Raw genomic sequence first — 19095 nt, forward strand, 5'->3', positions numbered from 1 at the left:
CTTATTGGTTAAATAATGCAGTTGTATGACATAACATAATAATAATGAACTACCAATGTACGGTCACGAGCATTAATTATGTATGTATACACTTTGGTACCATGTCACATTAACTTTTTTGACAAATTGAACTGTAAGTCTCACTAAATGTCAAATATGTTAGTGCGACGGAGTCCTAAAGTGGGTACATTATATTGCTCATGAGTGTACGAAGAGAAAATTAGTTTAAAAAGTCTTACTCGGACGGTACATGAAGCTTCTCGTGTCAAGCCGGGATGAGCGTGTTACCAATTACCACACCGGACACTTCATACAAAACACCTCGTTTTACACAGACACTACACAATGACGTTATCGTACACGCGCATCTGTGTGTGATGTCTGACGCCTATACGATTGAAGGCTAAAGTAAGACCAACTGGGGGGTGAGGTAAACCTCAGCCGCTGGTGGGGAGCGGAGAGTTGCCATTCTATACGTAGTATTATTCTTATTATATGCCAGTACAACACCGATGAAGGATGAGGACCTTCCTGTCCATAAAAATTTGAGCAAATAGAGCTGCAAGATCAAATACCGTCCGAGTAAGATATTTTTGATTTAATTTTCCCTTTTGGAGTTTCCCTAAACACGGATGCAAAGTCCTTTTCCAATATATGTCTAAGGGTGGTATTAATAAACTAATCTCAGCTGAGACTGCCCTCAAGATCATGCTGCAGTCCCTGTTTTTATATGAGAACTGTCACATTGACATGATCTTGAAGGCAGTCTCAAAGCTGAGATTGGTTTATTAATACCACCCCTACTCACTAATACTGGCCACAGACCTCCTTTTAATCAACCGAATAGGATATGAAGCATCATTACTCTCGTGTCGGTGTAGCATTTTCCATTCTTGTCTATCGAAAGTCAATTCTTTGACTTCTTTATACAGCACGACGTTTGCCTTCTCTTTTGTTCCATGTAAACCCTTTTTGGTTTTCCCCTTCATCTTCTACCTTCTATCTTCCTTTCGATGATGTTTTTAATGAATTCGTCGTGTCTTATTAAGTGTCGTTGCCTGTTCTGTCCTCATTGACTCTCAATATTTATCTCTTGCAACACTTGCTATTGGCGGTAAATAAAACGATAAATTTTTAAGTGACTTTTTTACGTTATTACCAAAACGTTACTGCAAACATTCTAAGGACGAAAGTAAAATTGAATAATAACTGTGACTAACCCTACTTATACGAACTTATCATATTATATAATTATCTATACTAATATTATAAAGCTGAAGAGTTTGTTTGTTTGTTTGTTTGTTTGAACGCGCTAATCTCCGAAACTACTGGTGCGATTTGAATAATTCTTTTTTTGTTGGATAGTCCATTTATCGAGGAAGGCTATAGGCTAAATAACATTACGCTATGACCAATAGGAGCAAAGACAGAGCGGTAAATGTGTAAAAAACGGGGAAAATTATTCATTTTTGAAGGCTTTCTTTGCGTGCGCTGCGAAAACGGTTCAAGATACACAAAAAGTATGTATGAAAGAATTATTCCTCTATACATGATCTAAAAAAAAGTCCGCGACGGCATATGTCTATCTTTTAAGGTTTAGTCACAATGACCGTTTTTATGGTACCAAATTTGGTCGAAATAATTTGTTTAAGTTGTATCAACATAATAATATTAATCTTTATTCAAATATAAATATAAATATGTTGTTGGTTAAGAGTACTTCATCTATACTTATAATAAATCTGTAGAGAGGTCAATTCTGTACATTAAATATTTTTTCAAAATAACTATCAGGGGGTGATAAGTGGTCGATACTGATGCCAAAAATGCAATCAGTAAAATTTTTGTCTGTCTGTCTGTCTGTATGTTCCTTATAGAAACAAAAACTACTGGACGGATTTCAATGAAACTTGGTACAATTATTCTTCACACTCCTGGACAGGTTATAGTATACTTTTCATCACGCTACAATCAATAGGAGCAGAGTAGTGAAGGGAAATCCTTTTGTATGAAAAATCTAAACCGCTCAAGTTAGACGTTTGAAATTTGGCATGCAGGTACCTTAGATACCGTAGAGGTGCAGTAAGAAAGGAATTCCCGAAATTCCTACGGGAACGGAAATTAGCGGGAAAATCCTTTTGTATGAAAAATCTAAACCGCTCAAGTTAGACGTTTGAAATTTGGCATGCAGGTACCTTAGATACCGTAGAGGTGCACTAAGAAAGGAATTCCCGAAATTCCTACGGGAACGGGAATTAGCGGGAAAATCCTTTTGTATGAAAAATCTAAACCACTCAAGTTAGACGTTTGAAATTTGGCATGCAGGTACCTTAGATACCGTAGAGGTACACTAAGAAAGGAATTCCCGAAATTCCCACGGGAACGGGAATTAGCGGGAAAATCCTTTTGTATGAAAAATCTAAACCACTCAAGTTAGACGTTTGAAATTTGGCATGCAGATACCTTAGATACCGTAGAGGTGCACTAAGAAAGGAATTCCCGAAATTCTCACGAGAACGGGAATTAGCGGGAAAATCCTTTTGTATGAAAAATCTAAACCACTCAAGTTAGACGTTTGAAATTTGTCATGCAGGTACCTTAGATACCGTAGAGATGTACTAAGAAAGGAATTCCCGAAATTCCTACGGGAACGGCAATTAGCGGGAAAATCCTTTTGTATGAAAAATCTAAACCACTCAAGTTAGACGTTTGAAATTTGGCATACAGGTACCATAGGTACCGTAGAGATGCACTAAGAAAGGAATTCCCAAAATTCTCACGGGAACGGGAATTAACGGGAAAATCCTTTTGTATGAAAAATCTAAACCATTCAAGTTAGATGTTTGAAATTTGGCTCGCAGGTACCTTAGATACCGTAGAGGTGCACTAAGAAAGGAATTCCCGAAATTCCCACGGGAACGGGAATTAGCGGGAAAATCCTTTTGTATGAAAAATCTAAACCATTCAAGTTAGACGTTTGAAATTTGTCACGCAGGTACCTTAAATACCGTAGAGGTACACTAAGAAAGGAATTCCCGAAATTCCCACGGGAACGGGAATTAGCGGGAAAATCCTTTTGTATGAAAAATCTAAACCACTCAAGTTAGACGTTTGAAATTTGGCATGCAGGTACCATAGGTACCGTAGAGGTGCACTAAGAAAGGAATTCCCGAAATTCCCACGAGAACGGGAATTAGCGGGAAAATCCTTTTGTATGAAAAATCTAAACCACTCAAGTTAGACGTTTGAAATTTGTCATGCAGGTACCTTAGATGCCGTAGAGGTGTACTAAGAAAGGAATTCCCGAAATTCCCACGGAAACGGGAATTAGCGGGAAAATCCTTTTGTATGAAAAATCTAAACCACTCAAGTTAGACGTTTGAAATTTGGCATGCAGGCACCATAGGTACCGTAGAGGTGCACTAAGAAAGGAATTCCCGAAATTCCCACGGGAACGGGAATTAGCGGGAAAATCCTTTTGTATGAAAAATCTAAACCACTCAAGTTAGACGTTTGAAATTTGGCATGCAGGTACTTTAGTAAACTTAAAGCTTAGTTGCAACAGGATATTACAAAATTCCCACGGGAACGGTAGTTAGCGGGAAAAACATTTGTATGAAAAAATCAAATCTAAATAAAAGGAGAAACTGACTGACTCAGTGACTGACATATCAACGCATAGCCTGAACGGCTAAACGTAGGCATTTGAAATTTGGAAGGGACATAGCTTAGGTACCGTAGAGGTGCACTAAGAAAGGAATTCCCGGAATTCCCACGGAAACGGAAATTTGCGGGAAAATCCTTTTGTATGAAAAATCTAAACCGCTTAAGTTAGACGCTTGAAATTTGGCATGCAGGTACCTTAGTTAACTTAAAGCTTAGTTGCAACAGAATATTGCAAAATTCCCACGGAAACGGGAGTAAGCGGGAAAAAAACATTTGTATGAAAAAATCGAAACCGCGTAAGATAGATGTTTTCAATTCAATTCAATTAAATTATTTATTGCATTCCATGTAGTACAATGGGGTGTTACATAGGCATAGGAACTAAAACATGGACCCTGTAGGGCACAGCAACGTTGAAGGGAAGAGAGGAAGTGTGTATTAAAATTAAAACTCAATGAACAATCAATTAAAAAAAAATCAATTCAATCAATTGATTCAATCTAGCATGCATGCATACCTTAGTAAATATAAAGTTTATTTTTGGCTGTATTTTGAAAAATGGGAGTTATTGGGAAAAAAAAATTATGAAAAAATCTAAACTGCATAAGTATGTACTCCCACACACACAAAGATCTCTCTCTTATATAACACGCCACGCGGACGAAGTCGCGGGCAAAAGCTAGTATAATATAATTAAAACTGTAAGTAGGTAAGAATTTAAAGCGTTAGCTATGGATCATTAATTTTGAATTTAGCAGCAACATAAAATATAGCCTAATGACGTTAATATCGCATAAGGTCCATGCCGCGCCGCGCTGTTATTAATTAAAATACTGGAACCACGCAGCGCAGATTTTATCGGCTTCGACCAAAGCGTATTTTATGCTACCTACGTGGATAGACGTCGTCGTACGGTACGGTCGAGACCCTCGATGTAATATCGCGCCGTGCGCGTCATGGTTTCAATGCCGCGGGGACTCATTATATAATGATGAACATTATGCTGACAGGCTACCAGCTAATCGCTGCATGAGCACGCAGATTGTCATGCGGAACTTAACTACTTGGCCGGACAAATTTAATGGGGAGTGCTGAGGGCTCTCGCCCGATAATAAAAATATAATGACGGCTTTTGTGGCTAAAATTAAATGACGGCTTCTGTGGTCCTGTGGATGAGCGCTGAGCTAAACCTGCTTTCCGAACGAATTATCTTACTTTCGGACTATCGGGTGATCAGCCTGTTAAGTCTAAACCAAATTAGGGATCACAAAGTAATCTTTGTGGTATGTCCTCACCGGGATTCGAACCCGGAGCCTCCGGATCGTGATTCTCACACGAATCGCCTAAGCCAACTTTTACGATACACGTGGCCGGAATGACAAGCAGCGCTAAACGCATTTGGTATTTGGTCGGTTTATATTATTTTGATGACAATAATTAAATTTACGTAACTACTCAAAGTGATCTATACAATCCTTCACGGTTCTCAAGAACAAGGTTATGAGCATGAAAATTGTCATTAAACGCATCATTTAAACGATTAATCAACGGTTTTAAGTAAATTCTAGCTATGTTATTCAATACGAGGATTAAAGACGTAGTTTAGGTTTAAAATAATAGCCCGCGGCACAAAAGAAGTGGGCGGAATAAAACTATTTATTTACTTAATCCCAACTTGAGGAGCTCGGTGGCGCAGCGGTTAACGCGCTCGGGCTGTGATTGTTGAAGTAAAGCAACTTTCGCAAAGGCCGGTAATAGGATGGGTGACCACAAAAAAAGTTTTCATCTCGAGCTCCTCCGTGCTTCGGAAGGCACGTTCAGCCGTTGGTCCCGGCTGAATTAGCAGTCGTTAATAACCATCAATCCGCACTGGGCCCGCGTGATGGTTTCAGACCCGATCTCCCTATCCATCCATAGGGAAGGCCCGTGCCCCAGCAGTGGGGACGTTAATGGGCTGGTGATGATGACTTAATCCCAACAAAAACTATTTCATGTAAAATGTGCCAAGATGAGATCATGTCGATCGCAATGTCAAAAAGTTATCAGTTCTCAGGTAGAGCCAAGCTCCTAACTCTACACGGGCTAACTCTACAAACCCTAAGTTTACCTCTACACGTTAGGCAAAATACGGGGCTTGTCCGTTTTTTGTACCGGGTAAGAACCTTCAGCGCTCACCATTTAGTTATGTCATCTGCGGCAAATCTACAAAAAGTCACGTTAAAAAAAACTCCACAATACTTACTCTTCTTACATTATTCTGTGTTTCTCTAGGTTAAGTATTTAACTGATGTTGTGTAAGTGAATTTTTTATTACTATTATTAAGTAAGTTTATCGTTCCATATGAAGGACGTAACACACGATCCCGACGACCCGATCACTCTAGTCAGAGAGGCCCGATACCAACCCCGCCAGCGTGGTCGACGATATGTAATATTAATTCTTTCAAATATTTTTTCCTCTCAGACGACGCCCTGAGCCGAGGTTTGCGCCCAACTGGGCACACTGAGGCCTGTTGTCTTAAGCGTTGTACCGGGTGAGAGCCTCAGCGCTCCCCATTTGTCCGGCCAAGTAGTTAATGCCATCTGCGGTAAATGCGTCAAAAAAAAATCGTTTCCATATCTCAGGCTTGTAGATTCCTGGACTTTTAAATAGTTAAAGGAGTAACTTCTGGTGTAATACATGTCAAAATTTCAAAATACACACACAACACACGTAACAGGTAGGTCTAGTAAAAAAGACCGCTCCGAATGGCCCCAGTGGGAAAGTGCTCATTACGCTGGTGGCGTTTCCGCGCTGGATTGCCAGCGAAATGTGCTGCACTAGGTACGATTCGGCGCGGGGGTCACCTCCATTCTGACGTAACCGCCTTCCCAATTGCCTAACAAAGCACCATCACCCACCACCATCACCACACCATGACCCAGCTAGTTTGTGTGCTAGGCAGTTAGTTAAATACCTCTTCATCGAATTAATTGAATAAAATTGTCTATTCCTCAGCTCCTTGTGAAATCTGCGCAGACGTTGTACCAACGACTCCACCTGACAGAGATGTCGTATCCAGATCTTGCCGAAGCATCCCTGGAGGTGGGGCCTTTCCCTTCTTTGAGGAGATACAGCAAATGGTTCAGGTAATAGCATGACATTGAAAAATATCATCAGTCTTATATGCCGCCCGGCTGGGCAACCTCTTCTATCGTGTGGATTATGAATGGGTTAACAACCTCATCAACCCTGAAAGCTAAGATACTGAGGCATGTTACAAACTCTGTATCATCATAAATTCATAACGTACATTTTCCCATTTGTATTTTTAATTTTAATTCATTTGTTTCCAACAATACTTAATTTTGTTGTATACCTATGTATATGTTATAGTTTTAACTCTTATGTTTTCTAAGAAGATTTATGGCTGTTTTAATTTAGAAGTTAATTTCTGTTTAAGTTTTATACATATTTAATTATATATAAATATATAAACACTTAGATATATAAGTTTGTTGTTGTAATTACGAATGTTGTGTGTACCTGTAATTGGAGCACATATACAAAAACTAATTTAAGACTTGTATTTTATAACTTTACAATATGTGTACTGTTGGTATACCTATCTAAATAAATAAATAAATAAACCCTGGTGTCAGGATTGTTTTTAAGCTTCCAAAAGCCCTTGACATGACCCATGTAACGACTACGAACTGCTGGGCTTAGTCTGATGGAGCAGGTCTGGAACATGCTGCACCACGCTGCTCCACTGCGGATAATCACTTCTTCTATGTTTAAGTCCCATGTATTAGGAATCGAACCTATTGCCATTAACTGGGGCATAAATCCTGAAAACCACGTGATATCAATTATAATGACTTAAACATGAATTCAACTCATAAAGGCATTACAGGCTGATCACCTGATTGTCCGAAAGTAAGATGATCCGTCTTTCTGAAGGCAATTTAATCCGTTGGTCCCGGTTGCTATCTACTGATGTAAGTTAGTAGTCCATACATGAGCCATGTCAAGGGCCATAGTAACCCTTACACCAGGGTTGATGGGGTTGGTAAATTTCCTCACAACCCACTGGTAAGAAGAAGAATGGTCAAGATCTACACACATACATAATAATAATAATAACTTTATTGCACAAAATAAGACAAATACAAATATGTTTACTTAAAACTAAAAATTAATGTGCTTATATTCTAAATAGGTAAATTACAGGGGTCCCCAAACTAGGCAGTGCCTGAATCTTGGGGAACCTTGGGTGATTATGATAATCCATATGCTCCATACTGTCAGTTGATTGAGGAGGACAGTTCCCAGAGACTGTATTGTATAATAAATAATGTGGTAGTAATTCATAATGTCTACAAGACGTTAAGAATATTAATTAAATATGTTGCAAGTCTCAGAACCATTGGGTTATCTATACGCAGTTAAATCAAAGACAAGACTTGATTGTAATAGTTCATCAAACTTGTATACGAACGTTTCTATGAATTACCTACTGATAGTTTATTGAAAACATACATACATAAACTTTCACCTATTTCTCACCTGGACCAGCAGAGACTACGAAATTCTGTTTGCTTCCATCCTGACACATGTCGCTTCTTCCACATTCATCAGTCGTTTCATAAACGCACGCCGGTTCAGAATAGACCGTACCAAATATTTTCAAAGGATATTTCCAATTTGGTCAATATACGTCCATTTAGGTCTTCCTCTGCCAGCCCTAGCAACTACCTTCGTCTTTTATACCTTACTGAAAATTTTAGCTCTATTTGACTTTATTGAAAAGATCATGCATTATCATAATTTGGTTTTTAAGTATTACTTCCCTGTGCATAATAAAATTAATGGGTAAATATTTTTATGTTTCGTTTCGAATAGATGACGTCGAGACGTCGCGTACGCATAATGTCATTACAGATCCGAAAATTCGCATGAACAGTCCATCTGTCGGATTTTACGACATGCCCGGGAAGACAAGCAGCTGAACGTGTTCTATGTTTTTTTTTCCTTCCTAGTCCCGCATACATGTGGGATATTAGAATTAAAAGGGATATTTTATTTATTTCCAATCATTTTATTTTCTCGTTTTTACAAAAAAGCAAATGCACCTTTACACTTCGACCCGAATCATCATAGGCAACCCTTTTTAAATTCATACCATAAACAACCAACTCCCCATTCTTATCCTTCTATAGTATTCTCTCTTTCTTTCTCATCAATCTTACGTTCTGTTCTACTCTCTTTGTTGTACTTGTTTTACTTACATTATTTTGTATTTTTTTTCAGATACGCAGTGGACATAATAATCTGCATAGACCTATTTGGAGCATGTTGCGTGTACCAAATCATCATAGCCAAGACGATAGAACAGGTGATAGAGGGGACCGAGGGGAAAGAAGAACTATCAAAATTAAGGCTCTATATTCTGGCTTTACTGGTGCCAATCTTGCTTCTTTGTATGATCACTACACTCAAGTACTTGGCGCCTTTTACACTGCTTGCTGACTTTTTTATTGGTGAGATTTTTATTTTTTTGATGACAGTGGTGGAAGCGAAGTTGGTGTGTCAGGAGTAAATAGAGGTTTGTCGTCTCTGCCTCCTCGAATGGGAAATCTTATCTTATGTATGTATGTATAATTCTTATTTTACGTCTTCTTCTGTTATCAAGTAAGATATTTTGTTATTTGGGTCGCTCGACAGACCACAGCAAACTTAGTGACAGAGTTTTAATTTGGCCGCCAGATAATCTTAAACTAGTTCATGTAAAAACTGCGTAGACCTAATCCGCACCAAGCACTTCGCTTCATCTTTCATAATGCTTACAGCCAAGGAATGGAATGGGCTGCCAGCATCGGTGTTTCCTGTATCTTATAACCTGGGGTTTAAATCACGGGTGTTCCACCGTCGATCTTTTCTTCTCGTGGAAGAACGAAGTCAAGAGTAAATCTATCTTAACTAACAAAAAAATAAAGACCAGGGGATTTGAACCATTGGAAAAAAATAATAAGAAAGTGGTGAAATTGAAAGTATGATGTCTCACACAAAAACTGGAATGTTAATTTAAAGACTAAACTCTTTAGTGTTTCCAGAAGACTGTTTAGTTTAAAAAGTTTACTTTTCAATTTTAGTGGCGTGCGTGGCAGCAACAGTGTACTACAGTCTACAAGTGGCTCCATCTTTGAGCACAGTTCCATCTTGGAAAGGCGCTCTAGGCTTCTTCGAGTTCAGCGGCATAGCCATCTTCAGCATGGAAGGAATTGGTGTATCACTTCCGATAGAGAACAATATGAAAGACCCCAAGCAGTTTCCTAAAGTTTTGTGTGCTGGTAAGTATTTAGGTTACATAGTGCGACAATGATGTCATCAATCGTCTGAAACAGACATTTGAGGCGTATGATGATACAAAAATAACCTATGTACGTCCCATTGCTGGGCCCGCTCAATCATCCGGAGGGAATATGGAGCATTCCATTTTTAAAATTTAAATATGTTGGCCATAAAGATACAAGGAGAGACAGACTGTACGATAATAGGTAAGTATATTATATAGAGCTTCTATAGTCCGGCAATCTCGTGCGCGACCCTCCTGCGGGGCGACAGACGGTGGCGGGGACGGGGTAGCGCGTCATTCTAGAACACGGCTGCACACGTAGAGAAGTGTGCCAGGATAAATCTTGCAATAAGTTGTACTTACTTGTGACGTAATATATGTAGGAGTGAATAAAAAGATAGAACTATTTTATTTTATTTTTATTATTATGCTTGAGGACCAATTATTAGGAAAACTAAAATATTAAAAGATTGTTTTATTATAAATCAATTTCCATATCGCTTTCATTTTCACTCTCCGTTTGATATTCTTCGTCACTTCTCTTTGATTTCTCCGTGTCTTGCTCATTAATTATTTATGTACAACCTTCTTAATTTGTCTTGAGATCGCCTTACTCATCCTCAGATATTAATCTCGTGTGCGTCGCCCTCAAAGTAGAACAGATTATCAAGCACGTGTTGCCGCTTCGGCTGCGCGGCCGAGACTGCCGTACTTGACGCGCAGATGCACGCGTTTCCCTTCCCCGCTACACCACCTGCTACCCGCTGACATCTTAGCTACCCCGTCCCCGCCACCGTCTGTCGCCCCGCAGGAGGGTCGCGCACGAGATTGCCGGACTATAGACATGTCATGTCTTGGTATTACTTTTGCATTTGCTGATAAACGGTCCGATAGCAGCGTCATATCTTACTATCTACAGCATATTTTGTGAATGTTCCATCAAACACTTGCTAGCAAGAAGTGAAACAGTTCCTCAATCTTAGTGAAATGGTCTATTACTCTTATGACTACCACATCTTTGTACTATAATCTGCTGGCGAGTAAGTAGTTATCAATATTTTGATGAGAGTGGAAGAAGGGAAAGTGGAAATCCCTAGTTTTTGTCCACCTCAATCTCAGAGTCTTACGTATGTGTATCCGATACTCATTTGTTACTGATTCAGGCAATGATGTTAACGAATATAGTAACATGTTATACTTCAATGGTTTCAGGTATGACTGTGGTGGTATCGTTTCTGATTCTCGTCGGATTCTTCGGATATTGGGGTTATGGAGAAAACTCAGTGTCGCCAGTTACGCTCAATTTTCCTTCAGAAATGTAAGTAACCTATCTCAACTACCTTCTTTTCCCTAGCGTTTTCCACCACCAACTTTCTTACTTAAAGGTTTCAACATACAGAGCCGGTGCCTTGAGTGTTTCTTTATGTATAAAGCGTCACACTGTGATATGGACGCCTTTGGTGCGGCATCTGTGTGCACCAAGCATAATTCTAGAATTTAGGGAGAGATTATCTTTTATTTCCACCTTCACGGCATCCTACCAGCCTTTCTTCGGTCTGCTGGGAGATCTAGAAAGAAAGAAACTAGTAGAATTTATCTCTAGATCTAGAGTTTATGACACCTAAACCCTTAACCTTTAATTGAAAGTGTTTTATTCAAATGAATAAAGGCTAGTAAAGACTAGCCTGGGTTGTCCAACTGCTGGGTAAAGTCTTCCCCTATGACCTTCCTTTTCTCCCTGTCCTGAGCGATCTCTCCAATCTGTCTTAAACGCATCCATGTCGTCTCCCCATGGTTTCCTAAGTCAATTTCTGTATAAATCCAGGCTAGTAAAAAAATAATTTGTTTATAAGTATGTAATATTTTCTAGATTCCCAACAATTTTGAAATGCATGATGGGGGTAATGATATTCATAACCTTTGCTCTGAACTTCTGGGCGCCTTTCAATCTGGTATGGCACTATATGTCCAAGAAACATGACCCGAAGAAGCACTGGATGTGGGAGAGGATCTACAGAGGTTCCTTTATACTGGTCATCACAGCTATTGCTATTGCATTCCCGAATATTGGGAACCTTATGGGATTGGTAAGTTTTTTTATTGATTTTAATCACCTGAATCAACATCACTTGAATTCTGATCACCTCCAGATTACGTTTTCGTCGTATAATGGTAAGACAAGCCTATCAAACCTAAGATCCAGAGCATGGTACTAAGTCGGGTTAATTTCAGGAACTTAATTTTTTTTTAATTTGTTTTATAAATTGGCTTTTTCTACTCATCAGCACCTGATAATTAGGATTTCCCATCACGTGGGTTGTAAAGTTGATTTCCGCCTTCACCAGCTCATGTGAGTCTGGCGTTAATGTTTTTATTGAACCGCCAGAGGTCACTGATAAGGCTCTTGTAACGATTAGTTAATCTGAGACCAACAGCTTATCCTGTGTTCTGCAGCATGGCTATACTGTAGGATATAACTCATAGAACGCGTTTACTCAATTCCTCTGTCAGGTTTCTGTTATACTGTACCAATTATGAATGACGTTTTCTTCCAGTTGGGAGCCTTCTGTCTATCCAACATGGGTTTCATTTTCCCTGCAATAATTGAGACCCTAGTGATATGGGAGAGTCCCGGCCCTGGTAAATATAAATGGAGACTTTGGAAGAATGTCCTCGTCATATTAATCGGTATCCTCCTGTTCATAGCCGGTACATACTCCAACCTTAAAGGGTTGATAGTCAATTTGTAAATAAATAAGATTTAATTAGTTCTACCTACGATCTAGTTTTATTTTTTCTATATTAATATCTGGTCCGAATTCAAGGTTGATAGAACAACTATGCAACTAGCCTAGCCCGCTCAACAAAGGTCACTCACACGCGGGACACAAGAAATGTCAACGTAGACAAAATGACACTGTGTGTATTGGTTTAATCATGAGTTACTTGTTACGTCTTCGTAGATAGCGTAACACATGCAACAGGGACTGACTAAAAAAAGTAAGAAGTGGTGTGAGAGGTATTAGTGAGATATTTCGATAAATCAGCGACAAGGCATAATAGGCATAGTTTGTCGTCATTGCAATAGATTGTGTAAAAGAAGAATTATATAATCTGTGATTGTCAAATTGACAAACGCTAAGAAATGTATGTAAAATTGAAGTCGAAGCAAAATAATAATTTATGATAGAAAATAACAAAAAGAAACTGCAAAAATAAGTTGAAAATGTTGTTATTTAGTTCTTTAGTCCTCCTTTGTGTAAAATTCAGTTTCACATTTAACACGATTCCAGTGTTTTTGATCGATAATGGTCTTGTGGACTTAGTCAAGACTGAAAAAAACCCTTTTAAATTAACGACTTTTAATGATTTCGAAGCGATAACGAATCAGGTCGCAAATCTTAGTATTAATATCATTCTTTTCATTGAAGAAATGTTTAGTATCGAAGATGTAAGTAGTAAAGACAATCAAGGCACACCATACGTGCATTTACATAAATATTTTTCAGAAAACAAAGCAAAGTACTTTCCCAATGTGGTGGAACCTTATAAAATAATCGAAAAGAGATTTGATTCTTTCGGTCACAACACTTTCCACTTACGAAATACCGTTACAAGGTTACATTTAGATGAAAATTATAAGTTTACTTATATATATTTCGAAGATGGTAGGAATGAAACTAGGGTTCAGACTTTGCGAAGACACGATGCTACAATGAGAGAGATATTATTTTCAATAAAGCATTTAGTCAAAGGTCCAGTCACTGCTATATATACAGGAGTAAGAAATCCAATTGTAATGAACCCTGACAGACGAACGATGGATATGCCTAAAGCCACGGAAGTAAAGGAAGCACCTAGAAGTATTGTCAAAGGTTGGCTTACTGTACAATGTGGTAACGGAACATTCAGATTTTATGGTGAGTTAAATACTTGTCTTTTATTTATATTTCAGAAATTAAAAAACACATACAGGATGTTAGTGAAACTGTAACAAAAAAAATAGAACGTCTACTTCACCTGATTGTACTAAAAACGATGGTAGGTGATTCTCTCGTCGGAAATGTTTAATTAAGATTTTGAATTGATGATGATGCGCAGCAATGTAAATAAAACAACGTGAATAATAGTTGTTCGACTACGTTATACGTAGCGACTGTTCGCGTTGTTTGATTTACAATGATGGTTTGTAGTAATTTGCCATATATATTTTTTTATTTGGGTTCTATATATAAACTACGAAAAACAATAAAATTTTCATGAATTTTCCGACAAGAATTTCCACTTGATATCAACTTAAAATCATGGTCTGAACCATCTCCCAAAGTTTACGTTACCGTGTCACTAACATCCTGTATAAGAACCTCTAGTCTCAGTAGTACGGTTGTTTTGTCCGGTCACGTACTACTGAGCCCTTTTTAGTCTCATTAGTACGGTTATGACGTCAAACCGAACTGTTGAGCCTATAGCTGTAGTTCGGTTAGTGGTGGGCAAAACCTGGTGTGACCACGAGTCCGAAGGGCTTTAAATAATGACCGGGAAAATTTTATCCAAAATTGTAAGTTGAGTCTTGTAACAAACCAAATATCGACAGAAACTTATTTACTTACATAAAATTGCATCGTATATAGCATCTTAATATGAGTAGAAGAGATGAAATGAATGAAGAAGGGAAGTTAGGCAGAAGAACAGGTTCTAATTTTTTCACAAAGAAAATGATTTTGGTTCCGATTTTTACTATTAAATATGAGTACTGAAGTAGTACTGAGGTACTGAAGTTAAGTACAAGAAGTAAGTAAGTTATGTTATGTTTTTTTACAAAGAAAATTATTTTCGTTCAATATTATTTACTATTTAATAAAAAATATTTCGCTTTCTAATACTTTTTGTGATTTTTATATAACCTCCTTAACCGGACTACTGATACCAAAAAAGTCACATAAGTTCGGTTTGACGTCATAACCGTACTAATGAGACTTTTTTGGTATCAGTAGTTCGGGGCCGGACAAAACAACCGTACTACTGAGACTAGAGGGTATTACCTTATGCTTCGTATTCTCGGTTAATGATGAAAGCCTTGTATCCTACTGTTAAGTATTATTGTTGTAAGTATGTATGTTCTAAATGAAAGCATTGGATTTAAACCGAGACTGCGTTACGTGAGGGTAGATAGTAAGTATCCAGTTGATAAAAAGATGGAATATGGCCAGTTGTGGGATGCCCATATATTGAGTTTACTTCTAGAAAACTGCACTGAAATTCATTCCGGGTTTTCATTTGCGGCATTGAAGGAATGTCACCTTTTGTCAGAAAAAATCTAGACCTGCATAATCCACGACTTATCCAGATTATTATTGCAACTAACAGAGCAAGTATTATTATCCAGTGGATAAGCAATCAGACAGCCAGTGGTGAAACAGTTTTACTATCTATATAGTATTATACTTTAAATAACTCTCGTCACCTAGGTTAGCTGGAAGAAATCTCTTTATTAAAGATAAAGCTTACCTGTACGGACTGTTTTCTTTGTACATTCCTTTTGTCTGTTTTATTGTGTACAAAATTTAATAAGTAAATTACGAAAATTTTAAATAGATTGCAAATTGGTGAACGGATTTGACGCTAGAATGATGCCCCGACGTTGCTTCAAAACTAATCATGGGGTTGACATTTTCACCTACACTGTAGTCTTTGACTCGTTAAAATACGCAGAAGTATTGAAGACGTATAACTTGGTCTTCCACTTCACTCATCAAGATAACCCCGCTATTGGGTGGAAACTTAATCGTAAGTTGTAATACTACTTACATGCTTACATTATTACTTATTTAGCACAATATTATAACTTAATATATCTGGTACTACGCGCTAGTTGTAATTAAAAATGTTAGTGATACTGTATCGAATCCTGAGAGGCATGGCCGGATCGTGAATTTGTGGGGCCCTGGGCTGAAACTACTTGGGGGCCTATCTTAATACTCAACTAATAGCAAAAAATATTTTAACAGACATTTTTTTTTCAAATTATGGTCTACTTTTTAGCGGGATCTGGGGGCCCCTTGTAACCCCGGGGCCCTGGGCTGCAGCCCAATCAGCCCATAGGTAGATCCGGTCATGCTGAGAGGGATGATTCAGTTCATGATTCTGAGTTAGTCAAGAGGAATTTTCCACCGCAAAAGTAAGGAATTGAAAATAATAAGGTCGGAAAATAATACACTTGATATCAACTCAGAGTACCTAATGATCTGAATGATCCCCCAAAGTTTTCATTACGGCATCATTAACAACAGCTTGTATTACTTTATTAGTTTTTTATAACTCATATATTTTTTTAAATTAATTAGTAGTATCATTATTTTTATTTGTTTCGACTCTTCCCTATCTTATTATAACTAGATATTTTTTTGTAAGCAATCAAATGTGTTTTCTAAACGTTTTTTGAATTTTATAACGTTTTAGAAATCCAATGGACCAAGACTGATTCATTCGAGTTAGGTAAAATTGTACTGAGTGCAAGCCATCGCTGGGATGACTTTTACCATAACCATAGACCGATGTCTATAACGCCTACGGAGTGGTTCCATCCGACTTTGGTTCTCACCAGCTTTAAGGTCAGTACTGCTACTAATAACACATTCAGTAAGTACTTGTCGTTTTTCCGGACAATCTATTTTATCCTAATGTTTTAGTAAAACCGGACCTGTCAAATCTTCAGGTGGTAGGTATAGTAGGTGGCAGCACAGTTGAGTGGTCCTAAATTTTGGCGATTCTCCATATTGTCCAGCTAAACTTCGTGATAAATTGCTGTAAAATGTAGAGCAAAGTGAAGTGTATCCCGTCTGAAGGATGAGTTACGAAAAATAAAAGCAGCCAGATGGAAAAAGTCAGTTTTGATTGTAAATAAATCTAATTTTCGACTTTCCGATCTTTCGGGAATAAATATAACACTACGGTTTTGCAGTTAAACGCTGCGAAAAGAGTTATAGTGTAGAAATACAACTATAACACTCATGTTTATTTACTCAAATAATACGGGGAACTGTCAAAATTTAAGAACATTCAACAGTAGCGACACCTGATGGTAGAAATAGGCAGATTTTGTGTCATTTGACCGTCTAAGCAGGTATGGAAACGGGTACCTAAGTAGGTATCATGTTGTTATATTTGTCTAATAAGTCGATGCAACAATAAATACTTTTTCCTTGCTATGATTCTTCTGGTTAGAAGATCGATCTACATTGCGAGCTGTATGTTCCTAGGTCTAAGTAATGTTAGTACTTAATATTCTGGATAGATGTCGTTGGTGTCGGTTTAATGGCGATACATAGATCGAAATAATTTCGCATGAACAGGATGAGGGCCCGGTGGTGTAATGTTAACACACTCGTCCCCTGTTTACCGAGAGCTGTGGGTTTAATTCAAATTTTCTTTGATTTAATTTTCTCTTTGTGACTTTCCCTAAGCACGGGTGTATGCTATAAAAACAAAAATCATTACGAGCTGCAGTTTACCACTTCTTTTGGCGTTGTTAATGCAGATTTTCACATGCGGTCATCAAAATTATATTTCCAGATACAAATCACTGCGAAGAATGAAGTTGTTATCACTGAAACAACACCGGGGGAGATAGAAGAGACAACAATAGAAGTTTCACCATCATCAACATCATCGGGTTCATCTTCATCATTAGACTCATCGGCTTCAATAGATTCTTCTGCTTCAACTTCAAGCTTAAAACCTACAACGAAATACGTGGATTGGGAAATTGTGGCGACAAGTACGCAAGGTCCACCATCTGATCGTAAAAGACCCCTGAACTTCATAATGTCGCCAGGATTGTTCAGTGCAATTATGATATCAGTCATATTGCTATCAATTCTAGGTTGGGGTTTGAATATGCTAAGTTATGTGCAAGGGAACGATAAACTTGATAGCCTCGAGAAAAAGAGTTTGTCCGTCGCTGATATTATAGATTAATAGGTTATTTGATTCAGCGGCGGCCCTAGAAAAATATTAGGTGGTGCGAGATCTCACAGTGGCGCCCCTCAAAATACAGTTCGATTAGTTTACGGCCACCGAAATATAAGTCCGAGAGCTGGCAAGAATTTTTTGGGTAGGTATTTGAGGCAAGTGAATACATTTTTTATATTTTGTTGCAAAATATTTTTGCACGCATCTAGAAATTTTAAAATCCCGACTAAATCGTCTGGCTTATTTTTTTTTAATCATTAAACATTAAACTGCAACATATATAAATTGCATATTGCCTCAAATATATTTTTCGAAATAAAAAAATCATATTTTTAGAAATGTAGGGGTTGATTTAGCCCCATTACTCACCAGCCAGGTCTGTAGTTCTGTGTTGGGGTATAATAGGAGAGGTATAGGACAAGTTTTCAGCTTGCCTCAAATACCTATCCAAAAATTCTTGCCAGCTCTCTTACTATATACCCAATTAAATCTTTTAAAAATGTCGTTTACGGCCACCCATTTAAATGTATGAGTGTTATGTGGCGGCTATGAGGTCTAATTTGGTTGATTTTGGCACTCCCCCTAAAACGGCGCCCGGTGCAATCGCACCGCTCGCACCGCCCTAGGGTTGCCACTGATTTGACTGGATAAAAGATAAATTATAAAATGTTAATCTAGAAACAGAAGCCAGTCTAAGATGATCAAAAATCAATCTCGTTTTACTTTTCGACTTATTTTCGAAGTATTTATTATTATTTTATGTATTAAGTAACAATAACGAAGCTTGGCCGCTTTTATTGATGACGTCACAGAACAGTATGTCTATACAAACTCCAAAGAAAACTTTTGTTCTGACGTTTCGTAAAAAGTATCTCATTTGACTATGTTGTCAAGTAGCCTATTTCGCTATTTTAATAAAGTGTAAGTATTAAAAGCGTTATTTGATTATTTTGGTAACTGATTTTAAATATTTTTAATATATTTGATCTAACCTGTAATCGGGTTGGTTCTCCCTAAAGGTTAAAAGGTCAGACAGGTAGTCGCTTATGTAAAAAAACCGGACCTGTCCAATCTTCAGATTAAGTAAGACCGAAGAAAAATGTTTGGTTAAGACATTGCA

General features: G+C 37.9%; 4 protein-coding genes across 6 annotated transcripts in view; all 4 read left to right on the top strand.

The window, feature by feature from the left end:
• The window catches only part of LOC126378116 (proton-coupled amino acid transporter-like protein pathetic), a 31398-nt gene extending 18622 nt beyond the window's left edge, over nucleotides 1-12776 (top strand). For both annotated transcript variants that reach the window (XM_050026297.1, XM_050026296.1), the window contains exons 4-9: nucleotides 6665-6795; nucleotides 8960-9189; nucleotides 9802-9999; nucleotides 11217-11322; nucleotides 11875-12091; nucleotides 12560-12776. In XM_050026297.1, coding sequence (XP_049882254.1) covers nucleotides 6665-6795; nucleotides 8960-9189; nucleotides 9802-9999; nucleotides 11217-11322; nucleotides 11875-12091; nucleotides 12560-12754 — 1077 coding nt within the window. In that variant the 3' untranslated portion in view covers nucleotides 12755-12776. The remainder of the gene's footprint in view (nucleotides 1-6664; nucleotides 6796-8959; nucleotides 9190-9801; nucleotides 10000-11216; nucleotides 11323-11874; nucleotides 12092-12559) is intronic.
• Nucleotides 1-19095, top strand: part of LOC126378047 (irregular chiasm C-roughest protein-like) — a 416593-nt gene that overhangs the window by 210475 nt on the left and 187023 nt on the right. Inside the window, exon 1 of one of the 2 annotated variants that reach the window (XM_050026143.1) lies at nucleotides 1610-1620. The exons of the other annotated variant lie outside the window; for it this stretch is intronic. The gene's annotated coding sequence lies outside the window, so the exon portion shown is untranslated. Of the gene's footprint in view, nucleotides 1-1609; nucleotides 1621-19095 lie in introns of those variants that run through there. 2 annotated transcript variants of the gene reach the window in all.
• Nucleotides 1-19095, top strand: part of LOC126378203 (zinc finger matrin-type protein 5) — a 233798-nt gene that overhangs the window by 35494 nt on the left and 179209 nt on the right. The gene's annotated exons all lie outside the window — the stretch shown is intronic.
• Nucleotides 13825-17981, top strand: LOC126377999 (uncharacterized). Its single transcript, XM_050026019.1, has 5 exons — nucleotides 13825-13924; nucleotides 15600-15791; nucleotides 16464-16615; nucleotides 17577-17781; nucleotides 17887-17981. Exons 1-5 carry the CDS (start codon nucleotides 13825-13827, stop codon nucleotides 17979-17981), a joined length of 744 nt encoding a protein of 247 aa, XP_049881976.1.

This window comes from Pectinophora gossypiella, chromosome 25 (genome assembly GCF_024362695.1).
Source record: "Pectinophora gossypiella chromosome 25, ilPecGoss1.1, whole genome shotgun sequence".
NCBI lineage: Eukaryota > Metazoa > Arthropoda > Insecta > Lepidoptera > Gelechiidae > Pectinophora > Pectinophora gossypiella.

What these genes read in the sequence shown, in the direction of transcription:
- LOC126377999 (XM_050026019.1), top strand. Translation starts at nt 13,825, where the DNA reads ATGGATATGCCTAAAGCCACGGAAGTAAAGGAAGCACCTAGAAGTATT. An exon ending in CGGAACATTCAGATTTTATG is followed by an intron (nt 13,925 to 15,599) that starts GTGAGTTAAATA and finishes AATTTTAAATAG; the next exon opens with ATTGCAAATTGGTGAACGGA. An exon ending in TGGTTCTCACCAGCTTTAAG is followed by an intron (nt 16,616 to 17,576) that starts GTCAGTACTGCT and finishes TTATATTTCCAG; the next exon opens with ATACAAATCACTGCGAAGAA.